At 49.5% G+C, this 23,270-nt stretch overlaps 1 protein-coding gene across 2 annotated transcripts; it reads right to left on the reverse strand.

The window, feature by feature from the left end:
• Positions 1-1,150: 1,150 nt before the first annotated feature.
• Ipo13 (importin 13) lies at positions 1,151-22,637 on the reverse strand. Of its 2 annotated transcripts, none has more exons than XM_046469137.2 (20): positions 21,813-22,637; positions 19,274-20,010; positions 12,879-13,019; positions 12,627-12,768; positions 12,352-12,518; positions 12,024-12,144; positions 11,790-11,937; positions 11,186-11,292; positions 11,073-11,099; positions 10,741-10,875; positions 10,427-10,570; positions 8,797-8,877; positions 8,105-8,242; positions 7,845-7,941; positions 4,765-4,817; positions 2,244-2,310; positions 2,097-2,155; positions 1,872-1,961; positions 1,396-1,577; positions 1,151-1,319 (listed from the first exon to the last, which is right to left on the reverse strand). In XM_046469137.2, exons 1-20 carry the CDS (start codon positions 21,894-21,896, stop codon positions 1,223-1,225), a joined length of 2,817 nt encoding a protein of 938 aa, XP_046325093.1. In that variant the 5' UTR covers positions 21,897-22,637; the 3' UTR covers positions 1,151-1,222. The 2 variants fall into 2 exon arrangements, with proteins under 2 accessions (XP_046325093.1, XP_046325092.1); XM_046469136.2 differs by having other exon boundaries at positions 11,186-11,367; positions 21,813-22,629.
• Between the last annotated feature and the right edge of the window lie 633 nt (positions 22,638-23,270).

Below are 23,270 nucleotides of genomic sequence, written 5' to 3' on the forward strand. Positions count from 1 at the left end.
ACAGGAGGATCTTGAGTTAAAAGCCAGTCTCAGCAAAAAGCAAGGTGCTAAGCAAGTCAGTGAGCCCTGTTCTAAATAAAATACGAAACAAGCCTGGGGATGTGGCTCAGTGGCCAAATGCCCCCGAGTTTACTCCCTGGTACAAAAAAACAAAAACAAAAAACAAAAAACCCATGCCAGCTGGGTACAGTGGTACACTCTTGCAATCCTAGCAGCTCGGGAAGCTGAGTTAGGAAGTCTGCAAGTTTGAGGACAGCCTCGGCAACTTAGCAAGACCCTGTCTCAAAATTAAAATTTTAAAAAAGGGGTCAGTGATGTAGCACAGTGTGGTTAAGCACTCCTGAGTTCAATCCCCCATACCAAAAAAAAAAAAAAAAATCACAACAGAACAAACCAAACAAAAACACCACATCAGCCAAGTGCAGTGCTGCAAGCCCATAATCCCAGTGACTCAGGAGGCTGAGGCAGGAGGATTGCAAGTTCAAGACCAACTTCAGCAACTTAGTGAGACCCTGTCTCAAAATTTTTAAAAAGGCTTGGGATTTGGCTCAGTAGTTAGGTGACCCTGGGTTCAATCCCCAGTACCCAAAACAAAAACAACAACAACAAAAAAAAAAAAAAAAAACAGAAAAAACAACCCCCACCAGATACCCATCCTGGAACTCAAAGCCCAACTCTTTTCTTTCCTCCCAAATGGACCCAGCCCGAGGCCCCAAGTCCTCTGCTAGGATGCCTCCTATTCCCATCAAAAAAGAAACTCTCCATGTGACCTTTCTTCCCTATTCCTCCAGCTTAGCATGATAGCTCTGACTTGACCAGCCTTTGTTTAGGGCAAAGCTAGGTGCCTAGTACTCGGCATTATTGATTATAATGCATGCGTGCAAACTGGAACCAATTTAATGGTAGCTGAGAGCTGCTAACACTACTGTAGCCACTCTATCTCTTGCCACCCCAAGGGCAACAGCAATATTCTGAATGGTTCCAACCTAGGCAGCTTAGCTACGGGAGTCCCCTCTCCCATCCAGGAGCTAGAGGGTGTCCCCACCACTCTTGACCAAGGCGTAGGTTCAAGCATCCTCCCATTCTTTCCCTGCGCTTCTAGGCACAGGCTTTCAGTTGGTGACAGTGGCAGAAAAAAGAAAGCAGAAGCAACAGTGAAGGTTCAGGTTTACTCTTTGGGAATAGGAAGGGGTGAAAAGGAGTACGTGGGCGGGGGCGCCCCTCAGTAGTCAGCTGTGTAATCTGTGCCATGTAGCCCCCGGCAGAGCAGTGTGAACTCCTTCACCATCTCCTTCACCCGCCTCTTGTTCACTCGCTCACTGGAGGAGGGAAAGGAAAACAGGTTAGCACTATCTATCAATACTGCCACCTCCTCCCTGCCCCAGCTCTGCTCACCGAAGGATCTGTTGGCTGAAGGTGTCCTTCTGTTCGGGACTGAGGCGGGCAGAAGGAAAACCAGGTGGTTGCAGTGCCTCCTTGATCCACAAGCTCAGGAGGCTGAAGCAGTGTTTGTTCAGGGCGAACAGGATATCGGCAAAGCAGTCCATGAGGCTGCGGGAGGCCTGGCCCCCAATGGCCTGAAGGAAAGGGCTTCTCAGTACACCCGGGTCTTGCCTCTTCTGCAGCCAGGAGGCCAAACCATGCCCCAGGGTTTCTGGGACAGTTCTGCAGCCACATTGCACAAGTGAATACTGCTTTTTCAGAGACAGCTAATCCTCGCAGCAATCCTAACAACTTTTCAGCCACTTAATGAAGGAAGAATCAGAATCCAAGAGCTTAGAGAACCAAATTCTTCAGCCTCCCAGAAAGTCAGTTGCCTCAGCAGTGAGGGCCTCCCCACCAACACCAAATCCCCACTTGCTCCAGCTCACCTCTAGCACTGCTACAAGCAGCATACGACCGTCCTCCTGTACCACCTTTCCCACAGATTCTACTTCTCCACACCGAGGCAGCAGCTCTGTCTGCAGAGGATGGAGAGGTCTGTCAGTTCTGGATCCTTCCCACCTCTTCCTGAGGATGACACCTACATACCATACCCCTATCCTCTAGAGTCCTGGGCAGGGCAGGGTTGGGGGATCAGTCAGCATGGGACTCACAAAGAAGCCACAGGAGGCCTTAACAGTAGGTGCCTCAGGGAACTTGAGGGCCAACACAGCTGTGGGAGAGACAAAGGCAGATCAGATGGGGCCTAAGAATCCTCCCAGGGGAGCCCCAGGCCCACCTGTCCACCTGGCCCCACTTACCACACTGGAACACAGCTTTGACATCCAATCGTTCACACAGGAACAAATCTGGCTTCCGCTTGAGAGCCTGCAGGAGGTGGAGCTGGTAAGCCCAGCCCCAGCCAAATCCAAGGACCATCCCCCCACTCACCTTCCACCCCAGTCCCTAATTTCACGCATCACAGGTAAAGGCTGCAACCCAGCCATCTCTGGGGAACCCAGACCACTCCACAGTTCAGTTGGTCAGGTGAGGAACAGCCCAAGGGGTTCTGTGTAAATGTATGTGTACATAAATGTACAGGTGTGTGAAAGAAAGGTTGGAGGTGGGGATCATAATGCAGAAAAATGTGGGTCATAAGTCACTTCCAGAGCGAACACTTCCTTCCCCTCTCCACCAGGGGCCAGACCTCCTGCAGGGTCCAGGTATCCAACACTTATTTTGCTTTCATTCACAGAAGAAGTCGAGCCCCCCTGGGTTTATGATCAGAGCAGCAGGAAGAAGAGATGGCAGCTGGACATGGACCCCCAGCCCAGCAGACCCCCACCATGTCTTGCCTACATTCCTCAGCCCCCTCCAGCTCCTGTTCAAGATGAGGAAAAGTAGGACAGGAGCCTTGGAATCCCAGCCCCATCTTTCACCTAGGATACCCTGTGTCCAGGGCCTTCTCAGCCATAACTACCCTAGGAGCAGTGCTGCCATGGGGGGAGCAGATGGATTGAGGGGGCAGATGACTTGCTCCAGTTGGTACCAGGACATGACTGGCACATCCTCAGGTCACAAGATACACTCAGCACAGCTCCAGCAGTCCTCAAACACTGCTTTTTCCCAGGCAATGCCCCCAGCGCATATCATACAAATCCCCACCCTTCAACCCCTCACATACCTGCTACCCCATGTTCACTCATGTGCAAATATCCCGACATGCACCCTCACTTGAAAGGCCCTACTCACACAGCGGTATCCTAATCCCTTACATGCACGCACTGTCCCATATCTGCAGCACACCCTCACCACAGAGTCACACACCCAAACACCCCACATCCCAAACCATCCACATACCCATACTCTCAGTCTACCCAGGCCTCCCACGTGTGTACACTCTCCCAGCACACCCACAAATACACATTCAAACACCCTCCCCACCAAAGATATATCCTTGTGGATACCCATATACATATTCATCCAGGCTCAGAACATTCTCCATCCTCTCCCCTCGCACTCCCCCACTAGACTGTAAATTCCATGAGATCAAGAACCATGTCTGCATTTGCTCACTATTATATCCTTAGCACCTAGCAGAGTGCTAAGCATGTATTATACACTCAGTCAATATCTGTGGAATAATTAAGCAGAGACACACTCCATTTACCTCAACTCACAGGACTCCCCCACCCCATAGGAGTCCCTAAACACACAGCACTCTGTATCATACTAATTCTGTACTGCCAACACACAACACACATTCCTGTCCTCCATTAAAAACACACTCCTGCTGGGTGCAGTGGTGTATGCCTATAATCCCAGCAGCTCAGGAGGCTGAGGCAGGAGGATCTCAAGTTCAAAGCCAACCTCAGCAACTTAGCAAGGCCCCAAGCAAATCAGCAAAACCCAGTTTCTAAATAAAATATTAAAAGGGGCTGGGGATGTGGCTCAGTGGTTAAGCGCCTATGGGTTCAATCCCCAGTACGAACACACATACACACACACACACACACACACACTCCCACAGCCTAATATACACCCTCTATCACATTCCACACTCAACATCCCTCAATACAACACCAACACAACAACACAAACGTACTACACACATCAATGTACGACATGCATCAACGCACATGCCCACACTTCAACTTCACATTTATCTCAATGCCCAAAACAATACACATACTACTTACAGATTTCTGCTCTCTTCACAAATCAAACTCAATACATACAAAATAAGGTGCAACACACTTAGACACATACCAGACACAAACGCATCATAACGTGGTCTCACAGTGGAGCCTGCACCCCACCACCCAGCAGCAGCACAACCTCTCCACCAGCCAGACTCCGGGCTCCAGTGTTCACATTTACCTTTAGCCCTTCCCTCTGGAGCTGCTCCAGGCCTACCTCTTAGAGCAGGCTGGGAGTGCAGAGGCAGGCAGTTCCCGGCAGGAGCACGGGAACAGTGCAGCCCAGACCCTTCAACTCCAGCCCTATCCCTGAATGTCCTGGGCAAGCCAGCCACACAGGAACTGCTGGGCACAGTCACTACCCACTCCCTTCCCCACTCCCTCCAGGCCGGCCCCCTTCCCTCCCTTCGGGATCAGCCTCTCCCTGGTCTTTGTAGGAGACTGAGCTAGTTGAGGCAAAGGGGCACTAAAGGAGGATGTTGGGTTGTCAACTTCCACGGAAACAGATGAAGAAACTCTATTCAACTGAACAGAAAAAAAAAATTTGTCAACAGAAAGCTAAAAATAGGCTTAAATTGAATATCAACATAAGAGAAAGAGAAAGAGAGAGAACAGAACGTGAATGAATAAAACTAAAACACACCTGTGCCAGGAGTTGCATAAATGAATCAACAATATCAGGATGATCCCTGGGCCCTAAAATATAATAAAGATGGAACTTAAGAAAAAATTATACAAACAGCAACTCAACCTCATATAGTTATGTGGGACTGAGAGCCTGCAGGGAGACAGCGTGGGGGCACATGAGCAGCAGGAAGCAAGATAAAGAAACAAAACATACAAAAACCATGAACTGGGAGAAGCCCAACAGAAAGAGACGGCAAAGTGAAGGACAGGCCTGCCCCAGCTCCCCTGAAGGGGCCTTCCACCTACTTCCCACTCTTCCTCAGGCCAGTCCCCGCAGTGTTCCTTTGGTGCTCAAGCAATTCTGGACTCCATATCGCTGAAGAAATAGCCCCCACACTCTTACTGTGGCCTCCACCAAGCTGGGGTAAACCCACTGCTTCTTGGCATATACCTTCCTATTACAGCCATGGAAGAGGAGGGCAGGGCTGGCAGCAGGTCAGTCCTTGGCCCCTCCTTTAAAGCCCAACTGATGACCCTAGAGAGTCAAAGGCATCAGGGCCTGAGAAAGTGCCCCTTACTTCCATGGCTAGCGGGCTCTTAGTCTGGCCAAGGAGAAGATTCTATTCCATCCACTTTAAACCAAAGGATTTCTGTTTGGATAGGGCAGTACCCCATGTGCTTTGGGGCTGGCCAGACAAGTCACTGGCCTACGGGAGTAAATGGTATCATAAGTCCAAAAAATGAGAGCCCCGCCCTGGCAAGGTCCCTCTATGTGGACAGACTTAGCAGAGAGCCAAGCTCAGGACTGAGGACCAGCTCCCACCATCTGGACATGCCAAGGAAGAGGGAAACCAGTCACCGTATCACCCCATGGTCCAGTGGGAAGGCAGAGCCCTAGGACGTCTACAACTGGGATGACATACAGGTATAGGGACCATCTTGCCCATCAAGACAACAACCCCAACAAATATGATGTTGGACACCTCTGCCTCCAGTTCTGATAATTCCCATGGCAAGAACAGGCATGCACCTGGAGCTCCTGTCTGGGCTTCTCCACTCTTCGGAGGATGCAGTGCAAAAATATCTGCCTGAGACACCATTAAGTAGCTGTGTGATCTTGTGCAAGCCACAAACACTCAGTTTCCCCATCTGTAACAAAGATAATAATCTCTTCCCTACTTCCTTCTCTAGGATTCTAGGAACCACCGATAAAGGCTGTCCCTCTCTGAACCCTGAGTTACTCAAGTCCTCAAAAGTAAGTCCCAATGTGCCCCATGCCTGGTGCCACTGTAGAAAAGTGGGTTCAATGTTCAGCTCAGTTGCTCTGCTGGAGGTGAGCCAGACAGTGATGAAGAAAGGTTCCAAGGGCAAGGAGCCCTCATCCTCCTTTATTTAACAGCGTCTGAGGCCCACTCTATGCTGGCCTCATTCTGGACACTGGGGATACAGGGAGAAGAGGCTTAATCTTGCCCTTGAGGGGCTCAGTCTAGAAGAAAGACAGACACAAAATCTGGTTGTTGTGTGTGGTCAGTGCTGTATCAGCAGTGTGTCCACAATGTAATTTCGGCACAAAGTTAGAAGTACCCAATTCTGCCTCAGAGGCACTTTTCTGAGGATTGATGGTCTTCCTCCTGTCTAAGGCCTGAGGAGTGAGTGTTTATCCAGTAAACGGCCCAGGGCATTCCAGTCAGAGGAGTTGTAAGGAAATGGGACGAGGTAAGGAAAAAGTCAGTGTGGATTCTACAGCAGTCATGAGGACACTGGCACATTAGAGGTACACATTAGAGGTACACCAGAGTTTTGCTATATAGGTGGGAATAGGACAACAACTTGAGGGCAACAGGCAGCAAGGAAAGGAAGGGAAAATGCTCAGATCTGTGTTTTATAGAGAACCTTACAAACTACTGTATGCAGAATGGATTCCAGAGAAGTGCACATGTCAAAGTGGAAAATTGTTGAAGTAATTCAACAATCCTAAACTGAGGCAGGACCCATGGAGGGAGAGGAGGAAAGATGCACAGAGTTAGCACCATTGGGATTTGTCCCAAAGAGGGTACAAGGAATGGGGAGAGGTAGAGTTGAGGACAACTGCACTGGGTTTCTGGCTCAGGTTTCCCCTTAGTTTGGACCTACCCCATACCCCAGAGAAAAGAGAGGCCAGGACCAAGGGACCAGACACTGAGACTATAAACAAAGAACACTCTGGACTCCAGCTGAGATTCCTGGTGGTTTTTTTTTTTTTTTTCGGTGTTGTTGGGGATTGAACCCAGGGCCTTATGTTGCTGCGGATTGAACCCAAGCCCTCTACCAACTGAGCTATATCACCAACCCTCTCTGGTGGTCTTAAATCTGGGACTACAAATCCAGGCAAGATTCACAAAGCTGGCAGAGCAGTGCTGTTTCTTTCCTAGGCTGGAAGCCTGGGTTAGATAGCTGGGGAAGGTTGGAGGCTGCTCTCATCTCTCTCAGAGGTCACAAAGAGTTGGGGCTGGGACGAGTGCCAAAGGTGACTTGGCTTTGGGCCTAGAAAGGACTAAACCTTAATGTGAGGAAAGGATCCCCAATCTGAGTACTTTATGTGCAAAACCCCCAAGCCAGGGCCCCAAAGGGAGTGCCTAAACCTATAATAATCCTATCAAATATGTGATCTCTCCATTTCACAGATATGGAAATGAGGCTCAGCAAAGGTAAGTGACTTGCCCAAGGTCACACAACTAGTTGGTGGTGATGAGCTTAGAATCTAGGTCTACCTGACTTCAAAACCCATGTGCTTCCCACTTCTCATTACATCCCAAAGGAAAGGAGCCAGCCTAGTGCCCCAAGTCCCTCAGAGCCTTGCCCCTGTCTTCCCCAATATCCAGGCTGGCCCTGCGCCCAGCAGGCCAGCAGAAGACATCATTCACCCTCTTATCCACTTCAACCTGAAGTGTCAACTATTTGTAAGGTGAAATTTGTGCTGTTCTTCATCCCACAAGTATCCAAGTCCCATGTGCAACTCAGGGGACAGAGAACACAGTGGGCAGCTTTGGCTCCCCAGTCAGGGAAGCAGAGGCAGTGGCATTGGCGACAGCAGCAGAGACCCTGCTCAGGACCTACCTTGCTGGAAGAGAGTGAGTGTGACGGAGGTGACGAGCAGGAAGAGGGCCTCAATTGGGGGAAAGTGGGCCGGCTCATGAGCAAATATGTGGACCAGCTGAAACAAAGCAGAGAACACTGGTCAGCTGGGGCACTTCTTATCAAGTCAAAATCCCTAACTGTGGTGGGGGACTCCAGCCATGCAGCCTGCTAACCCATCCCACCCAGGTCAGATCTCTGCCTAAGATGATATCCAGAGCTGCCCAAACCAGAAGGCCCACCTGTCGAGTGAGGTCAAGAGCAGAGGCCTGGGGGATAGTGCTGTACATCCGGCCTAGCATCTCACACAGCTGTGGCACCATGGGGGCAAAGTCATCCAGCAGGGTCTTAACAGACTTCTCAAAGATGGCGCACACCGCCTTGGGAAGAAAACACAGGGGCCCTGGTCAGCAGGTCACCACTAGCTGGAACAGAACTGTAGCTCTGCCCAGAGGGGGCCTAAGAAAGGACCCTTACCTAGAAGCCTGGCCAAGCCCTGCAAACCAAGAAAGATAAACAATCTGACCTTCACCCTGAAAGGCAGGGGGCAAAAAAGCCCTCCACACAGGGGCATAGGCTGAAACTTTGCCACTTAACTCTTGCTACTTACATCTCCACCATTTCCTCTCAGAGAGCAGCAACAGCAACAAAAGCCTGAATTGAGAAGGGACCAAAGGCAGGTCTCTGATGCTATAACAGATACCTGATTATCCCTCAGCCCTAATGTCATATAGCCCTTTTGTTGAGTACTTCTTATGATACTGGAGAGTTCTAAATATCTTCCCAGAAGATTCCTTGTCTCTGTAAGACAAGATTTCCACCCCCTTATTTCCTCCAGACCACTGCCAACCAAAGTGGGGCAGCAACTCTTAAGTCCTGGCTCTACCTCTGAGCAAAGTCACCATGGGAGCAGAGAGTGAGGATCAGGGCTCACCTCCACCACCTGGGCATCATTCAACCACTTGCTCAGCACCTTCTGGATAAGCTGGAAGACCTGCTGCAGCACCACCACCACCTGAAGACACAGGGAGAAGTGAAGTGCCCCCACCATCCCTGCCACCCACCTGAGGGGGATCTGAATTCTAGAGGTTATTTCAGAGGAAGCTTCAAACTTCAAAGCAGGGACATCATGAGTACATTATGACAGGGCTGGGGTTGTGGCTCAGTGGTAGAGCGCTCGCCTAGTTCATGCGAGGCCTTGGGTTTGATCCTCAGTACCACATAAAAATAAATGAGTAAAATAAAGGTATTGTGTCCAACTACAACAAAAAAATAAATACAAAAAAAAAAGGATTATGACAAATCTGTAAACTTTTTTTTTTTTTAAATTACTCTCTAGGGGCTGGGATTGTGGCTCAGAGGTAGAGCACTCGCCTAGTATGCGTGAGGCACTGGGTTTGATCCTCAGCACCACATAAAAATAAAGATATTGTGTCCACCTATAACTAAAAAATACATATTAAAAAAAATTACTCTCTATCCACTCAGTTCAATAAAACCAAGGCAATGGACTAGAGACATGGAATAGGGAGTCCCAGGGGTGTGTAGGTGTGGGCAGCTTATGGAGAAGAAGAAAGCAGATAAGGTCCTGAGAGGGGAGGGAAGGCAGGATGATGACTGCCACAGAAGGGGCTCTGTGGGACATTGGTGGGCCTGGCTTGGGTTTGAGCCACAAGAGCAACTGAAACTGGGGCCAGGATTTAAATGGAGGGATCAGGATGCATGTGGCTTCCTTCTCTTCAGGAGAAACCCTGAGGGAATTCCAGGAACAATGACCAAAGCAGTCCCTCATATTTGTACTGACCTTTACAGTATGCAAACTACTCACTCAAAACCACACCTGCTACCCAACACAGTCCCAAGAGATGAACAAGTCAGATACTCATGCTGAGTTTTTTAAAAAAATTTTTAGACGTCAATGAACCTTTATTTTATTCATATATTTATATGTGGTGCTGAGAATCCAACCCAGTGCCTCACACATGCTAGGCAAGTTTCTCTACCACTGAGCCACAACCTCAGCCCGTCATGCTGAGTTTTGAGTGGGAAGTCAAGGTTTGCCCCAGGGAAAACAGGTTGTAAGGTTCACCCTACCACGCTGTGACCAAGCTTATCCACACTGTCTGGGGGGCAGTACTTATCACACTGCTTTGCAGCAATCTGTTTTTAAGGATTTCCTCTAGACTGACAGAAACCTGAAGGCAAGAACCATTACCTATGGAGTATGTAAGCATCCTCAGTGCCCACAGGGGACAATGAATGCCAAGCAGAAGATGCCACAGAGTCAGAGACTGAAGGAGGGCTCAAAAAAACAGTTGAGGGGGTTGAAGGTCAGTGTCCCTCCCGGGGCAAATGAACCTCAATAACATCACCCCTTTGGGCTGAGAACAAGGAAAACATCCACAGAACTGAATATGACAATGACATTGCTACAGGGTGGGAGACATTGATAAGATCATACCTGCAAGGGGCCAGGGAAACAATGACAACATTACTCACAGAGGTGGGGAGTGACAATGACATTCCCATGGGGGAGGGGGCAATGGCAAAGACAAGCCACCCACCGGGTTGGGTCCCTGTGGCACTGGCAGCTTCCGGAGCTCAGGACCTTCATGATCATCCTCGTGATGACTGACGTCCAGTGTGGTGAAGAGGTTGGAGAGAAGCCCCAAGATGTGGACAATGGCCAGCTTGTTGGAGGGATTGGGCTATGAGGAGAAGTGAATCAAGTTCCAGATCTCCCAGCTCCAGCTTGGTCCCCAGATTGCTCAGGCCCAGCCTCAAGGGTCAGTTCTGACCCAACCCCTCAGCAGTCACAGCTCACACAAGGGGAAGCCCCAAAGTCCCAGTGCTGCCCTGGCCCCCAGAGCTCACTTACTATCTCCTCTGCCAGCTTCTCCAGCTGCTGGATATAGGGTGAGATGAGCGAGTGCAGGTTCTTAAGGATTTCCTCCACTTGCAGGGCTGATAGCAGGAAGCCCAGAGCCTGCATCAGCCACATGCACTGGCTTGTCTGTGGGGCAGAAAACATGTACCGTCCATCTTGACCACATTTGGTTGTGAATGGAAAGGAGAATGAGCCTCTTGGGGAAGGTTTCCAACAACAGAGAGTAAGGGATAAGGGTAGGATAAGGTAGAAACCAGGATTTTGGGGGATAAGAGGTTTCCATAATACCCCAAGGAAACCACCTAGAAACTTTTGAGTCATACCTTGTGGATCTGTTTCATCAGTACATCCTGGATATAAAAATACAGGAACACGGTATCAGCACAGTGCAGTGCACCCTGAGGCCCAGCACCACCCAGGCACTGCCTCTTCATACCTGGGAGACAGCTACAATATTGGCAGCATAGGGCGGCAAGTCATACTTGCATTCTCGGCAGATCTTCTTAAGGGTGGACACAGAAGAGACAGACAGCTCAGGATTGCCTAGGGCATGCAGAACAAGGGGCAGAACGCTGTTGATCATGACAGGGTGGTCAGCCAGCCATTCAGACAGAGCTCCTGAAAAAAAAAAAAAAAAAAGAAAGGGAAGGATCTCTGAGACAGGCCAGGTTTGGTTTTGTACCATTTCCCTCAAGGCAAGCTGAGCTCCTGGCAGGGTCGAGTCATAGCACCAGCACAGATGAGTGCTCATTCAGAGGACAGAATGCATGAGAATATGCATGCTCAAATGTGAGTCTCACAGCTGAGAAGCAGGAAGGGGTTACTACTCAACAGAGGGGCAACACCGCTGATCCACTGACAGTGCACTGGCCTCACTGAAATGCAGCTTGGTACACTTGCAGGGACAGTTGGATGCAGTGCTGACTGTGCATGGAGCCATGTGTCTCTCCCACTTTGGACAGGAAAGAGCAGGCTGGCCATGGCTAAGGATGGCTGCTATGGGTCTAGGAATGTGGTCATGGATATTTGCCAGGTCTCACCAATGGTGAACATGACAGTATCTGCCAGCTGTACGTTGCTGATGCTGATCCGTGGAATGAGACCAATGAGCCCAGGCACCACATCAGAATAGTTGACGTCGATGGTCTCCGCGATGGATTGGAAGCCATAAAGCAGAGCCTCTGTGTGCTGGGGAAAGAGGATGCCACTGGTTTGGCTGAGGAGGAGGGTGTGACAGGTCAGGGAGGGCTGAGGGAATCAGGTTTGGGAGGTACCTGCCAGGAGTAGGGCTCCTCTGAGCTGGTGAGCAAACGGCCCAGCTTGTCATAGAGGTTGCTGAGCAGCTCGGCCCCCAGCATCTCATAGACATACATGAGTGTGTCTGAGATGTCCACCCTGAGAAGCAGATGAAAGTCTTTTACACTGCCTGGATCCTGACCCAGGACTAAGAGCCTATCCCAGGACCCCCAAACCCTATGCAAAAATGCCTAAAGAATAGAGAAAGGAATCCTAGAATTCAGGAAGTCTGGCCTTGGGTCCCTTCCCTGATTGCCTTCATTATTTCAGGATTCCAGTTAGCTAGGGTTAGCCTGCTAGCATCACCTGTAAATTCGGAACTGCTCCTTCTCGTCTGAGGACCAGAATCCATATTCCTCATCAGAAGGGAACTGGGCCTTGTGCAGAAGCACATCCACCAGCTGGAAGTAGACTGGTCGGTACACCTGCTGGTATACAGCCTGCTTCTCTGCCTCAAAGGATAGAATGTCATCCTGAGAGGGTCAGGGGAAAACAATGAGCCACTTCAGAAGCCATAGAAAGCCCAAGGATCCACTTTCTTCCATGATGTCCCAGACCTACTGGTGTTGACATAGACATACCTGCAGTGTGTACCAGAAAGTTAGAGTTAGGGAGCTGGTAGTCTCATTGACAGGATAATGGCCAGGGATGCCTGTGCAGAACATGATCATGTTGACAAGTGCCAGGAAGCTCTGCCAGTGCTCTACTTGATCCAGCAAGGCCCTGAAGAGGAGGAGATATAGTAAGGTCATTCCACCTCCCCAAGGGGGTTCCACAATCCGACTTCTTAGAGGGCTCTGCTATCCCACCACCAGCTGCCCCCGACTCCCTACCGGGAGTGGTTCTCGCCCAGGGCCACAGCGATGCGACAGATGCCATGGGAAGTTTCCATGTCCCCATTCTGCACTGCCTGTCGCAGTTGTTCCTGCAGTCCCAGCACCAGTGGGATGAGTTTCAGAAGTGTGTTCACGTACCTAGAGTAATGAGATGAGGAGACTCATCAGAGCTGTCTGCTCAACCCCCACCAAGCTTTGAGAAAAAGACACAATCTCCCTATCTTCCATCAGAGCCCACTCCTATCAAATCCTAAGCAAAAAAGAGGTTATGGTAGCTTTGATGCTGTCCATCTTGGGACAAACTTTAGGTCCTAGGAGAACTCTGGGAAGGAAGTATGAAAAGGTCAGTGTTATAGGTTGAATTATGTCCTCCAAGTGACTAAACGTTGATACTGGAATGGGTTAAAACTTTTATTAGTTCTGAGGTTAGATGAGGTGAATATATTTTGTATGTCAGAGTGACATAAATTTGGGGGGATCAGCAGTAAATGTGTGTTCCCCAAAATTATATGTTGAAATCCTAACTCCCAATATCTCAAAATGTGTCCTTATTTAGAAAAAGGCTCATTATAAACAAGGTCATCCTGGAGCAGGGTGGGCTCTAAATCTAATGCAACTGGTGTCCTTATAAGAAGACAGGTGAAGACAGAGACATGCAGGGAGAATGCCTAGTGAGGATGAAGGTAAGCCTGGGGTTACGCAGCTACAAGTCAAGCTACCAGGAGTCAGGAAGAGGTAGGGAAGGAGTCCCCTGCACTTTTCAGAGCAAGCATTGCCCTGCTGACACTTGATTTCAGACTTCTAGTTTCCACAATTGTGAGATAATAAATTTCTGTTGTTTAAAGCTTCTCAGTTTGAAGTACTTTGTTATGGCAGCGCTATGAAACTAATACAGTCACTGTTAGGAAAGAAGGACAAGGTGGGAGAGTCAAGACCCCTGTTAAGGAAGACTTCAGAAAGCAGCAAAACTCATGAGATTATCAATTCCACCCTCTCCTAGCAAACCCTAATTCCTGTGTACTCTGGTGGCATAGGGACAGAGAAGTACAGATGGTAAATTCAGAGAAAGCGCTAAGAGGCAAAATGGACAGGAAGTGAAGAGAGACTGAATACAAAGATTGAGAAGTCAAGGATAACTCTCCAAATAAGTAAAGGGTGAAGCTACTTACTAAGACCTGGTAGAGAGGTACAGTTACATCATTAATGAGAGGTAGAAAAGTGCAAAGTTCAGAATCAGGCATGATATACAAGCAGAGGCATTTAGAAAGAACAGGATATAAAACCCTGAAGCCCAGCAGAGAGGTTAGGGCAAGAGAGAGAGATTTCAGAGTCATCAGCTAACAGCTGGTAATTGAAGGTATGGGAGTAGATAAGAACTGCCCAGGGACAAAGCTTTGAATGAGAAAAAGGTCCATCCAGGTCAGAGGCCTGAAGCAAAATGATCCCTAAAGGAGGAGCAGAGGAAGCTCAGTATACAAAGGAGACTGAGAGAAGACTAGCTTGATCCCAATATGTGGGAACCAGATTAAGCAGAATAAGCCATCCTCTTAGAGGAAATCACATGCTTGGAACTCTCTGCTGTCAATCACAGTATCACCACAGCAATCTATGGAGGGAAAGAGAACTGAGGTTCCCAAAGGATTTCTGTCTGGAGTTGCTCCAGGTAGATTGCTAGGCAGTAGCCTCATAACTTTGTGGGAAGATGAGAAGAACAAAAAGAGGCAACCAGCTCAGGGATGTTAGCTTCCTTCTCCACATCCCCATTTTGGCAGGAAAGGCTATCCATACCAGGACACCCCTGATTCAGAGACAGCCCCAGAGGGTGCTGCCTGGAGACAGCTGGGATAGCTTGTCTCATGCCCCTGACACAGGCTGCACCACCAGACAATGGGCATCTTCAGGCCAGACTCTGGTACAAAGAACAGGGGCAGGGGCAGGGCTATGGCCCACAGGCTCCCCAGAAGCTGAGCTGGGGACAAGAGGTAGTACCTAACCCCATAGCATCTCCACTGTATTCCAAGACTCTCTCCACCTGCCAAAGTTCATACAGACAGTAGGTACTCAGTGAGGATTATTAATTTGTCTCACCTGAGCCTCACAGTAGGCTAAATCAAGGACAATGTAGCCAAGAAGGGCTCAGAGTATCATTCAAGGTCAAACAGATTGCAGGTTGAGACAACCCCTGAAACTGCTCTAGTTCTGCTTCCCTTTCAGAGTCCAAACAAAAATTTCCCAAAGGATTCATGCAGATCTCAATCCTTATCTCCAGTTCTGAGGGGAGCCCCCAACATTCTGTCTAATTCACCTTTCCTCTTCTCCCAGGCCCCAATGAAAAGCAGTTCCAGGATTAAAAATATATTTTAGGAAAAAATTACATTTCAAAGAAGACCAGGAAGCAGCAATAGCTGTGGAGGAGCAGGAAAATGGCTACTGTGTGCAAGCTCAGCCAGGGGAAAGGCTGATGTCAGAGCACCTGGGGAAGGCAGCACTTGGATGACCCAGGAATCAAAGTCACTGAAGGTGACTTTCTTAAGCCAAAAATAGGAAACTAGACTGTATAGAGCAAGCCCCAAGCTGACTCTGGGCTGGGTATAGCCCACTCAGGGGGAAAACTCCTACAAAGATTTCCTACAATCTGAGAACAAATGCCAGAGACCTGTGAGTGGAAAGAATAAGCCTAAAGCCCCAGAAGTTTCTAGATTTGATGAAGGATGACTGGGAGGATGACTTTAGAACTACAGCTAAGACTGGATTCAAAGGACCTGGCTGCTGTTGGTCAGCTCCAGCAGCTGAGGCCAGGCTGCTGGGGACTCCTTGGCTGCTGCTCACACTGAGCTCAGCCCAGACCTGCAATTAGAGCTCTGGGAGAAGAGCTGAGAAAATGGGAAGAGTTGCTAAGCAACCAAGGGGCTGCAGCCAATGGGCGCTCAGGAGGCTGTGGGTTCCCTCACTGGCTCCTTGCTCGCTCATTCGTTCAGAAGAGAAGGGGCATCAATTACCTGCCAAAGCCCTTGAGACAGGCTGGGTAGGTAAACTTGGGTGTATTCAAGGACACCCTACATCACCCAGGTACTTGTCCTAATCAATTTCTTTTAGCCACCAAGCACTTGAGCTTTAGGCTGCCAAGAGAGGCCTTGACCTGGGACTTGGTATCCACCTTATGAGGGAAAACTGAGAAGCCAGGAGATAAGTATACTGACTATCAATGCAACAACAATACCAATAACTAGCCAAAAAAAACTGTCATTTATGGAGTATGCAGGAATCATGCTAAAATTTTGCAGGCATGTCCTTATTTAATCTTCATACCAAAAGTTACCCCCCATTCCCAGTACTAGGGATTGAACCCAGGGGCACTCTACCACTAAGCTACATCCTCAACCCTTTTCATTTTTTATTTTGAGACAGATCTTGCTAAATTGTCCAGGCTTGTTTCAAACTTGCAATCCTCCTGCCTTAGTCTCTCAAATTGTTGGGATTACAAGTATGTACCACTATGCCCAGCCCAAAGCAGTTTTCTTTTTTTCTTAAAACCAACCCCAAACTAGGTGCAGTGGCACATACCTGTAATCTTAGCAGCTTGGGAAGCTGATGCAGGAGAATTGCAGATTCAAAGCCTGCCTTAATATTTTAACAAGGTCCTATGCAACTTAGTGAGACCCTGCCTCATATAAAAAATTAAAGAGCTGGGGATGTGGTTCAGTGGTTAAGTTCCCCTGGGTTCAACCCTGGGTACAAAAACACTAACTCAATGTTTTGTTTAATTTAGTCTTAAAAATCAGTGGTTAAGGGCATTATCTATGTGCATGTGCTTTAGCCACTGATCAACTAGGCCCATTATCTATTGCAAGATTCAGTTTTTACTTTTTATGCCCAATTCTAAAAGTAAACAGCTTAGTTGGGTGTGATGGTGCACTGTAATCCCAGTGACTCAGAAGCCTGAGGCAGGATGATCGCAAGTTCAAAGCCAGGCTCAGCAACTTAGACCCTAAGCTTGTTGGCAAACTGTTGTCTCAAAATAAAAAAAATTTAAAAAGGCTGTGGATGTGACTCGGCAGTTCAGCAACCCTGGGTTCAATCCCCAGTACCATAAACAACTTCAATCAATTTAATAGTATGTGTGTTTAACACTATGTGATTTCTCTCTTAAAATAAATAAATAAATAAACAAGGTTCCCATTAAATTTATCACATATGGTACAAGAACCAAACATAAATATACACAACCACTCATTCTGTCCCCAGTCTAAAATATGTGACATACCAATGACCTATATGTACAAATAGGGGCTACTAACTCCCCCACCCCCTTACAGAGGGGCTATGAAAGGACTCCCATTTCTCAGGGAGTTAAAATAGTCTTGATCAGGAGCCAACCCTATGCCTCTTACCCTATCCCTTTACAGAGGGGCCATGAAAGAAGTCCCATTACTCAGGGAGTTAAAATAGTCTTGATCAGGGGCCAACCCTGTGCACCTTACCCTATTTAAATCTTTACAACTCTGTCAGTTTGATATGATCACCTCCATTTTTTTACTGATATGGAAACCTGGGCTATTCTTGCATGTAGTCTCTTTCAATAGTTTTCCCCTCCAACTTTGCTAAGGATTCCCAAAACCCTATCTTTGAAATGTCAAGTATCAGGTCTCCAGTCTTGAAGACTTTCCAACCCACCTTATTCCAAAACTCTAGCAGACCATTTTCTCTGCTTAAAATCCTTTTAATAAGGGGGCTGGGGTTGTGGCTCAGCGGTAAAGTGCTTGCCTCTCTTGTGCGAGACCCTGGGTTCAATCCTCAGCACCACATAAAAACAAATAAGTGAAATAAAGGTATTGTGCCCAACTACAACTAAAAAATAAATATTTTTAAAAAATCCTTTAATAACTTTACATCATCCTCAGGATGAAGATCACACTGACAAGGTCCTGCATGATTTGGGCCTAGATCTCCTACAAATAATGGCCCCTAAACCTTGCTATCTAATCATACCAATGATTTACAAATTACCACTCAATGTACTCTCATTTTCTCATCCGTTGGCTCTTGTATCTGTCTGGACTATCCTTCCCATATCCATTACTTCTATCTGGCTAACTCTTACAAGCCTTCCAAATATAGCTTGGAAGTCTTTCACAACCCTCAGATTACATTAAATGCTGCCTCTGGGCTCCTAGACCCCCCTACTTTCTCCTTCAGTTTTCATCATACCAATGCACATGCTCATTTGTGTGCCTACCAGATTGTGAGCTCCTGACATGTAAAAGTTCAAGCATTCCACCTATGTGCTCCCAGATGCAGGACCCAACTCAGCACACATTTGCCAAACACTTCACTACATTCACCTTCTTCTAAGTCCTTGAATGCACTACTGTGCTGTCCACCACAGGCCTTAGCACCTGCTGTGGTTCCTGAAGCTGGGAACATTCCTTCTCCTCACCCAATCTCCCTCTCCTCTACCCCTCCCCATTAGATAATTCCTTCTTTTCATCCATTCAAAACTTGAATGTTATCATGTGCCAAGCACAGTAAGGACAAAATGACAGTCCTTGTTTTCACAGAGCTGAGTGACTAACGGGGAGATACGTTGATTTATAATGAAATCAGGTTATAGGATAAGAAGAAAAAATACTAAGAGTCCATAAATAATACAACAGAGAAGACCAAGCTTAGTCTTAAAAATCATGGGGGACTTCCCTTTGGAAGTGAAATCTGAGGCAGAGGTGATACTTCAAGTACATGTTCAGAGACTAGAAGAAACACAGGACATTCAGAAAACTGAAAAGACCAGGTAAGAGGATAGTAGAAAGCAAGGAGAAATAGCATGAGATAAGGCTGGTCCTGCCACACTGTGCAACATATCAAGGACTGTGAGCCTCACTAAGATTCTGAATTTTATCCTAAGAGCAGAGAGAGGTGACAGAAGTGTTCAGATCAGAAAGAAAAGATTAGAGCCTCATTTTCAAAAGAACAACTCTGGCTGCTGGTACAATAAAGGGTACAAGAGTAAAAACCAGGGGACTGGTGAGAAAACTACTGAAATCTGGGGAGAGAGATGATGACAGCTTGGACTAGGGTGGTAGCAATGGAAATTGAAAAGAATAGATTTGCAATATGGTCAGGAGCAGAACAGCCAGGACTTAGTGACTGGTTGAGAGAAAGAGAATGGACAAATATTTTAACTGAATAATTTGCTGGATGATTAACTGTGTGAATGTCTGCTTGGCTCTCTAAATCATGAAGACAGGGGGCATGTCTTATTTGGTTCCTTGTTGTACCTCTAGCATAGGACCAAGCATGCAATAGGCACTTCACTGATGTTTACTGAACAGATGGATGGATATGTGGCTGGCCAAACAGGCACTCCCTCTCTGGGCAGGCGGGGACCAGCTCACCTCTGGGCATCAGGCTGCGAGATGGCATTGACGATTGCCTCCACACTGCTGTCAAAGAGCTCCGTGTCCTGCAGAGCAGCAAAGGCAGCCTGAATAAGTGCCTCACAGTCCTGCAGTGGCACTTCCAGCTGTACCCAGCTGGAGAAGCACTTGAGCACCTTCTGACGTACACAGCTGGGTGAGCTGGGCTGCTGTAGCAGCTGCTCCAGCAATGGGAAGACAGCCCCACACTCCACTGCCAGGCTGGCCCGCACCAGGCCTTTGCGGTACTGGGGCAGGCGGCTGGTCTGGAACTCCTCAGGCAGTACTGTCAGCAGCTCTAGAAGGGCCAGGCAGCGGCCCTGGCCATCCACTGGTGAGTCCTCAGCCTGGAAGAGTCTTACCATATCTGCCACAGCACATGGCCAAGCATCAGGCATCATGCTGAGAGCCAGTGAGGCCAGCGCCACACACAACCGAGTCAGCACAATCTTCGAGCCACTGGCGAAGCGGGTGATCTGGGTGAAGAGCTGTGCCTTTAGGCTTTCATACTGATCAGTGGGGATATCACTCCAATAGCGAGAGATCTTGATGTGTAGGGCACTGGCCCCAAAGTACTGGATCTCAGGCACCTTGTCGGGCTGTAGTAGCTGCCAGCTGAAGTGCCAGGCCTGTGGGGAGACCTGGGCCTGCATCAGCCACTTCTGAGCCAGGTTCTTGTTCTCAATGTTGGGGTCGTAGTAGAGCTGGTGCAGCGCCTGCAGGACAGGACAGGACTGAGCAGATGCTGGCCACTCTGGATCCTGCCAGAGCCCAGAACAGAGGGTGTGACTTGTTCCCTCTCCCTGACTGGGGTGAGGGCAGAAAGGGTGGCTCAGGGCCTTACAATGTTCCTGGACCTGGGGTCCTGCAAATATTTTGAGAGCCTGAATCTTGCCCATGTTCTACCATATCCTCTTCTTATAGCAAAATGTTATGGGTTCAGAGAGGGAATCTTCACAGGAAAGCAGAAAGAGGAGGCTGGGCTCCCCAAGGGAAGGCACTGAAGGGCAAGGCCCAGGTGGAAGAATGGCTCCATAGAGATAAAGCTAAGTCTGAGATGAACATGGAATAGCCTGAGGGGCCCTGACCCTCCCAGGCACAGCTGCTCCCATCAACTCCGATAGCTCCATTCACTCCCCTAGGATCATCCCTAGATTACTCCAGATGCTGGCACCAAAGCCAATTTGAAATCTAAGCAGGACTAACACTCATGCCAAGCAGCCCTAACACTCATGCCAAGCAGCCCTAAGGCAGATACATACTGGAAGGGAGAGTGAAAACACCCCTCAGAGAGCTCAAGTGAGGGTTCAACAAGCTGGATCCAGAGAAACCTTGGGCATCACTGCAGCCCTGGCAAATACCTAGCCTGGAGCTGTCAACTAGCAGAATCCCCAGGGCCCCAATTGCAGTGGGATTTCACACAATAAGAAAATACTGGCTTGTCTCCCGGGTAGTGCATGAAACAGGGCACCACCATGCCAACACTGCCCAGCCCCAAGAGGTGGGAGAGTGAGGCCAGGACCATGGCTCTTAAACAGGCTTCATCCAACTAGACTTAGCCCTATCTATACCTTTGACAGCCAGTTACGGCCACTGTCCCTTGTTTGGCCCTCCAGGGATGCCAATAGGCATAAAACAGAAGCAGAAGGGATGCACCTTCATCATTTGTTATGGCACACAGAGCTCAAGAATAACAAGTGAACATCTGCAACTTATCCCCTGCTTTCCAGCAAGGTAGCCCGGTGTCCCCATTCATCCCAAGGGGCATGAATTCCTCCATTCCAGGCTGCTGGGAGCAGAACACAGAATAGAACCCAAGAAGCAGTTTAGAAAAGATGTGCTGAGCAATGGGATAGCCTGGGAGGGATATGGCAGGAAGCTATATGGGCAGGTGAGCAAGGAAAGGTCCTGTAAGGTTGCCAGCAGGGCCAGACCCCTTGGACACAGCACAAAACAAGAAAGCCAGCCCCATTCCTGCCTTCCCAGGACTGGTTTGGCTTCCATCCAATCAAGGAAGGACCCTTCTCAAAAAAAAAAAAAAAAAAAAAAAAAAAGCGAAAACCTTACCCAGATTGTTTTAGTGCCAGATATTTTCTAAGCCATTGGCTGAACAAAGTCAGGTCCAGGATGATTTGGCATTAGTATGGTTTCTGGGGGGTGGAGGGGTTACTGAACTGCAGGTCTCCTGGGTTGCTGGTTTCCTATGGCACCCTCATGCATTTCCCATACAGCTGGACAACAGCCAGTCTGGCTGGAAGTCCAAGTCATCAGTACCCTGAAGGCAACAGCCCAAGACCCAAGAGTATCTGTCCACAGGGGAGCTGTGTCTAAGGAAAGCCAAAAATAGCCCATTAGATACTGCAACACTGCTGTACTGCCTGCCCAGAGACAGCAAATGCCAGGTGCTCTGGGAGCACTATCCCAGCGGGCACCCAGCCCAGGTCTGAGCTCTGGCATTAGTGTCAGTCCCCAGAACTTCTGCTCTGTCACTGGGGTTCCCACCCCAGAGCCCTCATACCTTCTCCACGTTCTCCACAGTGAAGTCCAAGGCTGGTGCTGCTCCAGCCCCTGCAGCCCCCGGCTGCTCCTCCCGCCGCTCCATCTTTGCTCCCTCCCTGGCAGGGAGGTGGACCCTGATCTGTCTTCTGCCCCAGCCCCTTGGCTGCTGGCCCCCTGCTAGACCCCGGCTTGGGCGCCCAGGGACTGGTGGGGTAAGGGGGTGCCCAGGGAGGGCATGGCTGCCGAGGCCTCCCCACCTCGTTTGGGGGTGGGGAGCTTGCCAGAGACCAAAAGGGGTGCTCTTAGGAGGAGACCCACTAAGGGGTACTCTGAGGAGGGACGCGTCAGTGAGGTGTTCCCAGACGCTGGTCCTAATGATAGGTCACGGTTCTGTCCCTAGAATCTATGAGGAGGAAGTCATTGGGGAGGGAGGCCTATGGGGGGAACCGAGTCCCTGGCCCGTGAGGAGTCACAGGGTCGACGGCCTGTACCAACAACACCCTCGTCTGGGTGAGCGCTTGGGTGCTATGAGGAGGTCACGGGGCTGAGGGGTCACGGGGGAGAAAGCCCTTCGCGGATTACGGAGGCGTCCAAAGAAGCGCGGGGGGTGCAGCTTCGTGAGTCTGGGGCGAAGAGTCCGTGGAGTTGAGGGGCTGTGGCAGGTTCTCTCCGTTCGGCCTGGCCCGCGCTCTACTCACAGCCTGGCTCCGGCCCCGCTACCGCCGCTGCCTCCGCCCCAGTGACTGACAGACGAGCCGGCCCGGCAGGGACGGGGCGGGGACCTCAGTAAGGCGCGGGCTGCCCCGAGCGCCTGTCACTGACTCCACTAACTCAGGCCCCCACCCCCGCTGTCCTGGCCCGACACGGCCCGGCACAGCCCGGCACGGCCCAGCGGAACTACGAGGAAACTCATTCCGGGTCCTAGGCCCTGTCCTCGCGCCAGCTCGCGCGTCCCCGAGCAGGCGACGGAGCGGTGCGCCACCCGAGGTCCCCGTCGGAGCAAGGCCCCGCCGCTGCGCACCCTGGGAAGTGAAGTCCGCCCTGAGCTTAGCCGGAAGGCGGCGTCTGGCGGAGTAGCGGGCGGGAACACGTGGATTTGGGACCGGCGGAACTTAGCCTGTCCCAGGCCTACCGCGGCTGACAGGCACACCGATGGTGGGCGCTGCGGGGCAGCTCCCTGAGAGGACGCGACTCAGGGGGCCTTTGGGTGTAGATGCTAGCTGGGCTGGAGAAGGGAGGGAAAGGGGCTGGTTCACTTCGATGCTTTCCTCCTGGCACAACGTCAGAACCAGGGAAGGAGTTGTTTTTGAGGAGGCCAACCACACCACCCTGAGAAGTTAAGAGCGGGGCTTGGTAAGCCTCAGGAATAAAAAGATGGGTGGTTTTCGGCACCACTCAATAAGCAACCAGGAAATCACATACCATGGACAGTGCTCGGAGGAATTTCATAAGTTTCCTTTATGTATACGACAAATAA

This window comes from Marmota monax, unplaced genomic scaffold (assembly GCF_021218885.2).
Source record: "Marmota monax isolate L192 unplaced genomic scaffold, Marmota_monax_Labrador192_F-V1.1 WCK01_AAM20220418_F8-fsc00008, whole genome shotgun sequence".
Classification (NCBI taxonomy): domain Eukaryota; kingdom Metazoa; phylum Chordata; class Mammalia; order Rodentia; family Sciuridae; genus Marmota; species Marmota monax.

Excerpts from the sequence above, each read along its gene's own strand:
- Ipo13 (XM_046469136.2), bottom strand. The coding sequence starts at position 21,896 with ATGGAGCGGCGGGAGGAGCAGCCGGGGGCTGCAGGGGCTGGAGCAGCA. Across the intron at positions 12,519-12,626 it reads CTTTCTGGTACACACTGCAG|GATGACATTCTATCCTTTGA; the intron begins GTATGTCTATGT and ends TGACCCTCTCAG. Across the intron at positions 8,243-8,796 it reads ATGATGCCCAGGTGGTGGAG|GCGGTGTGCGCCATCTTTGA; the intron begins GTGAGCCCTGAT and ends TTTCTTCCCAAG.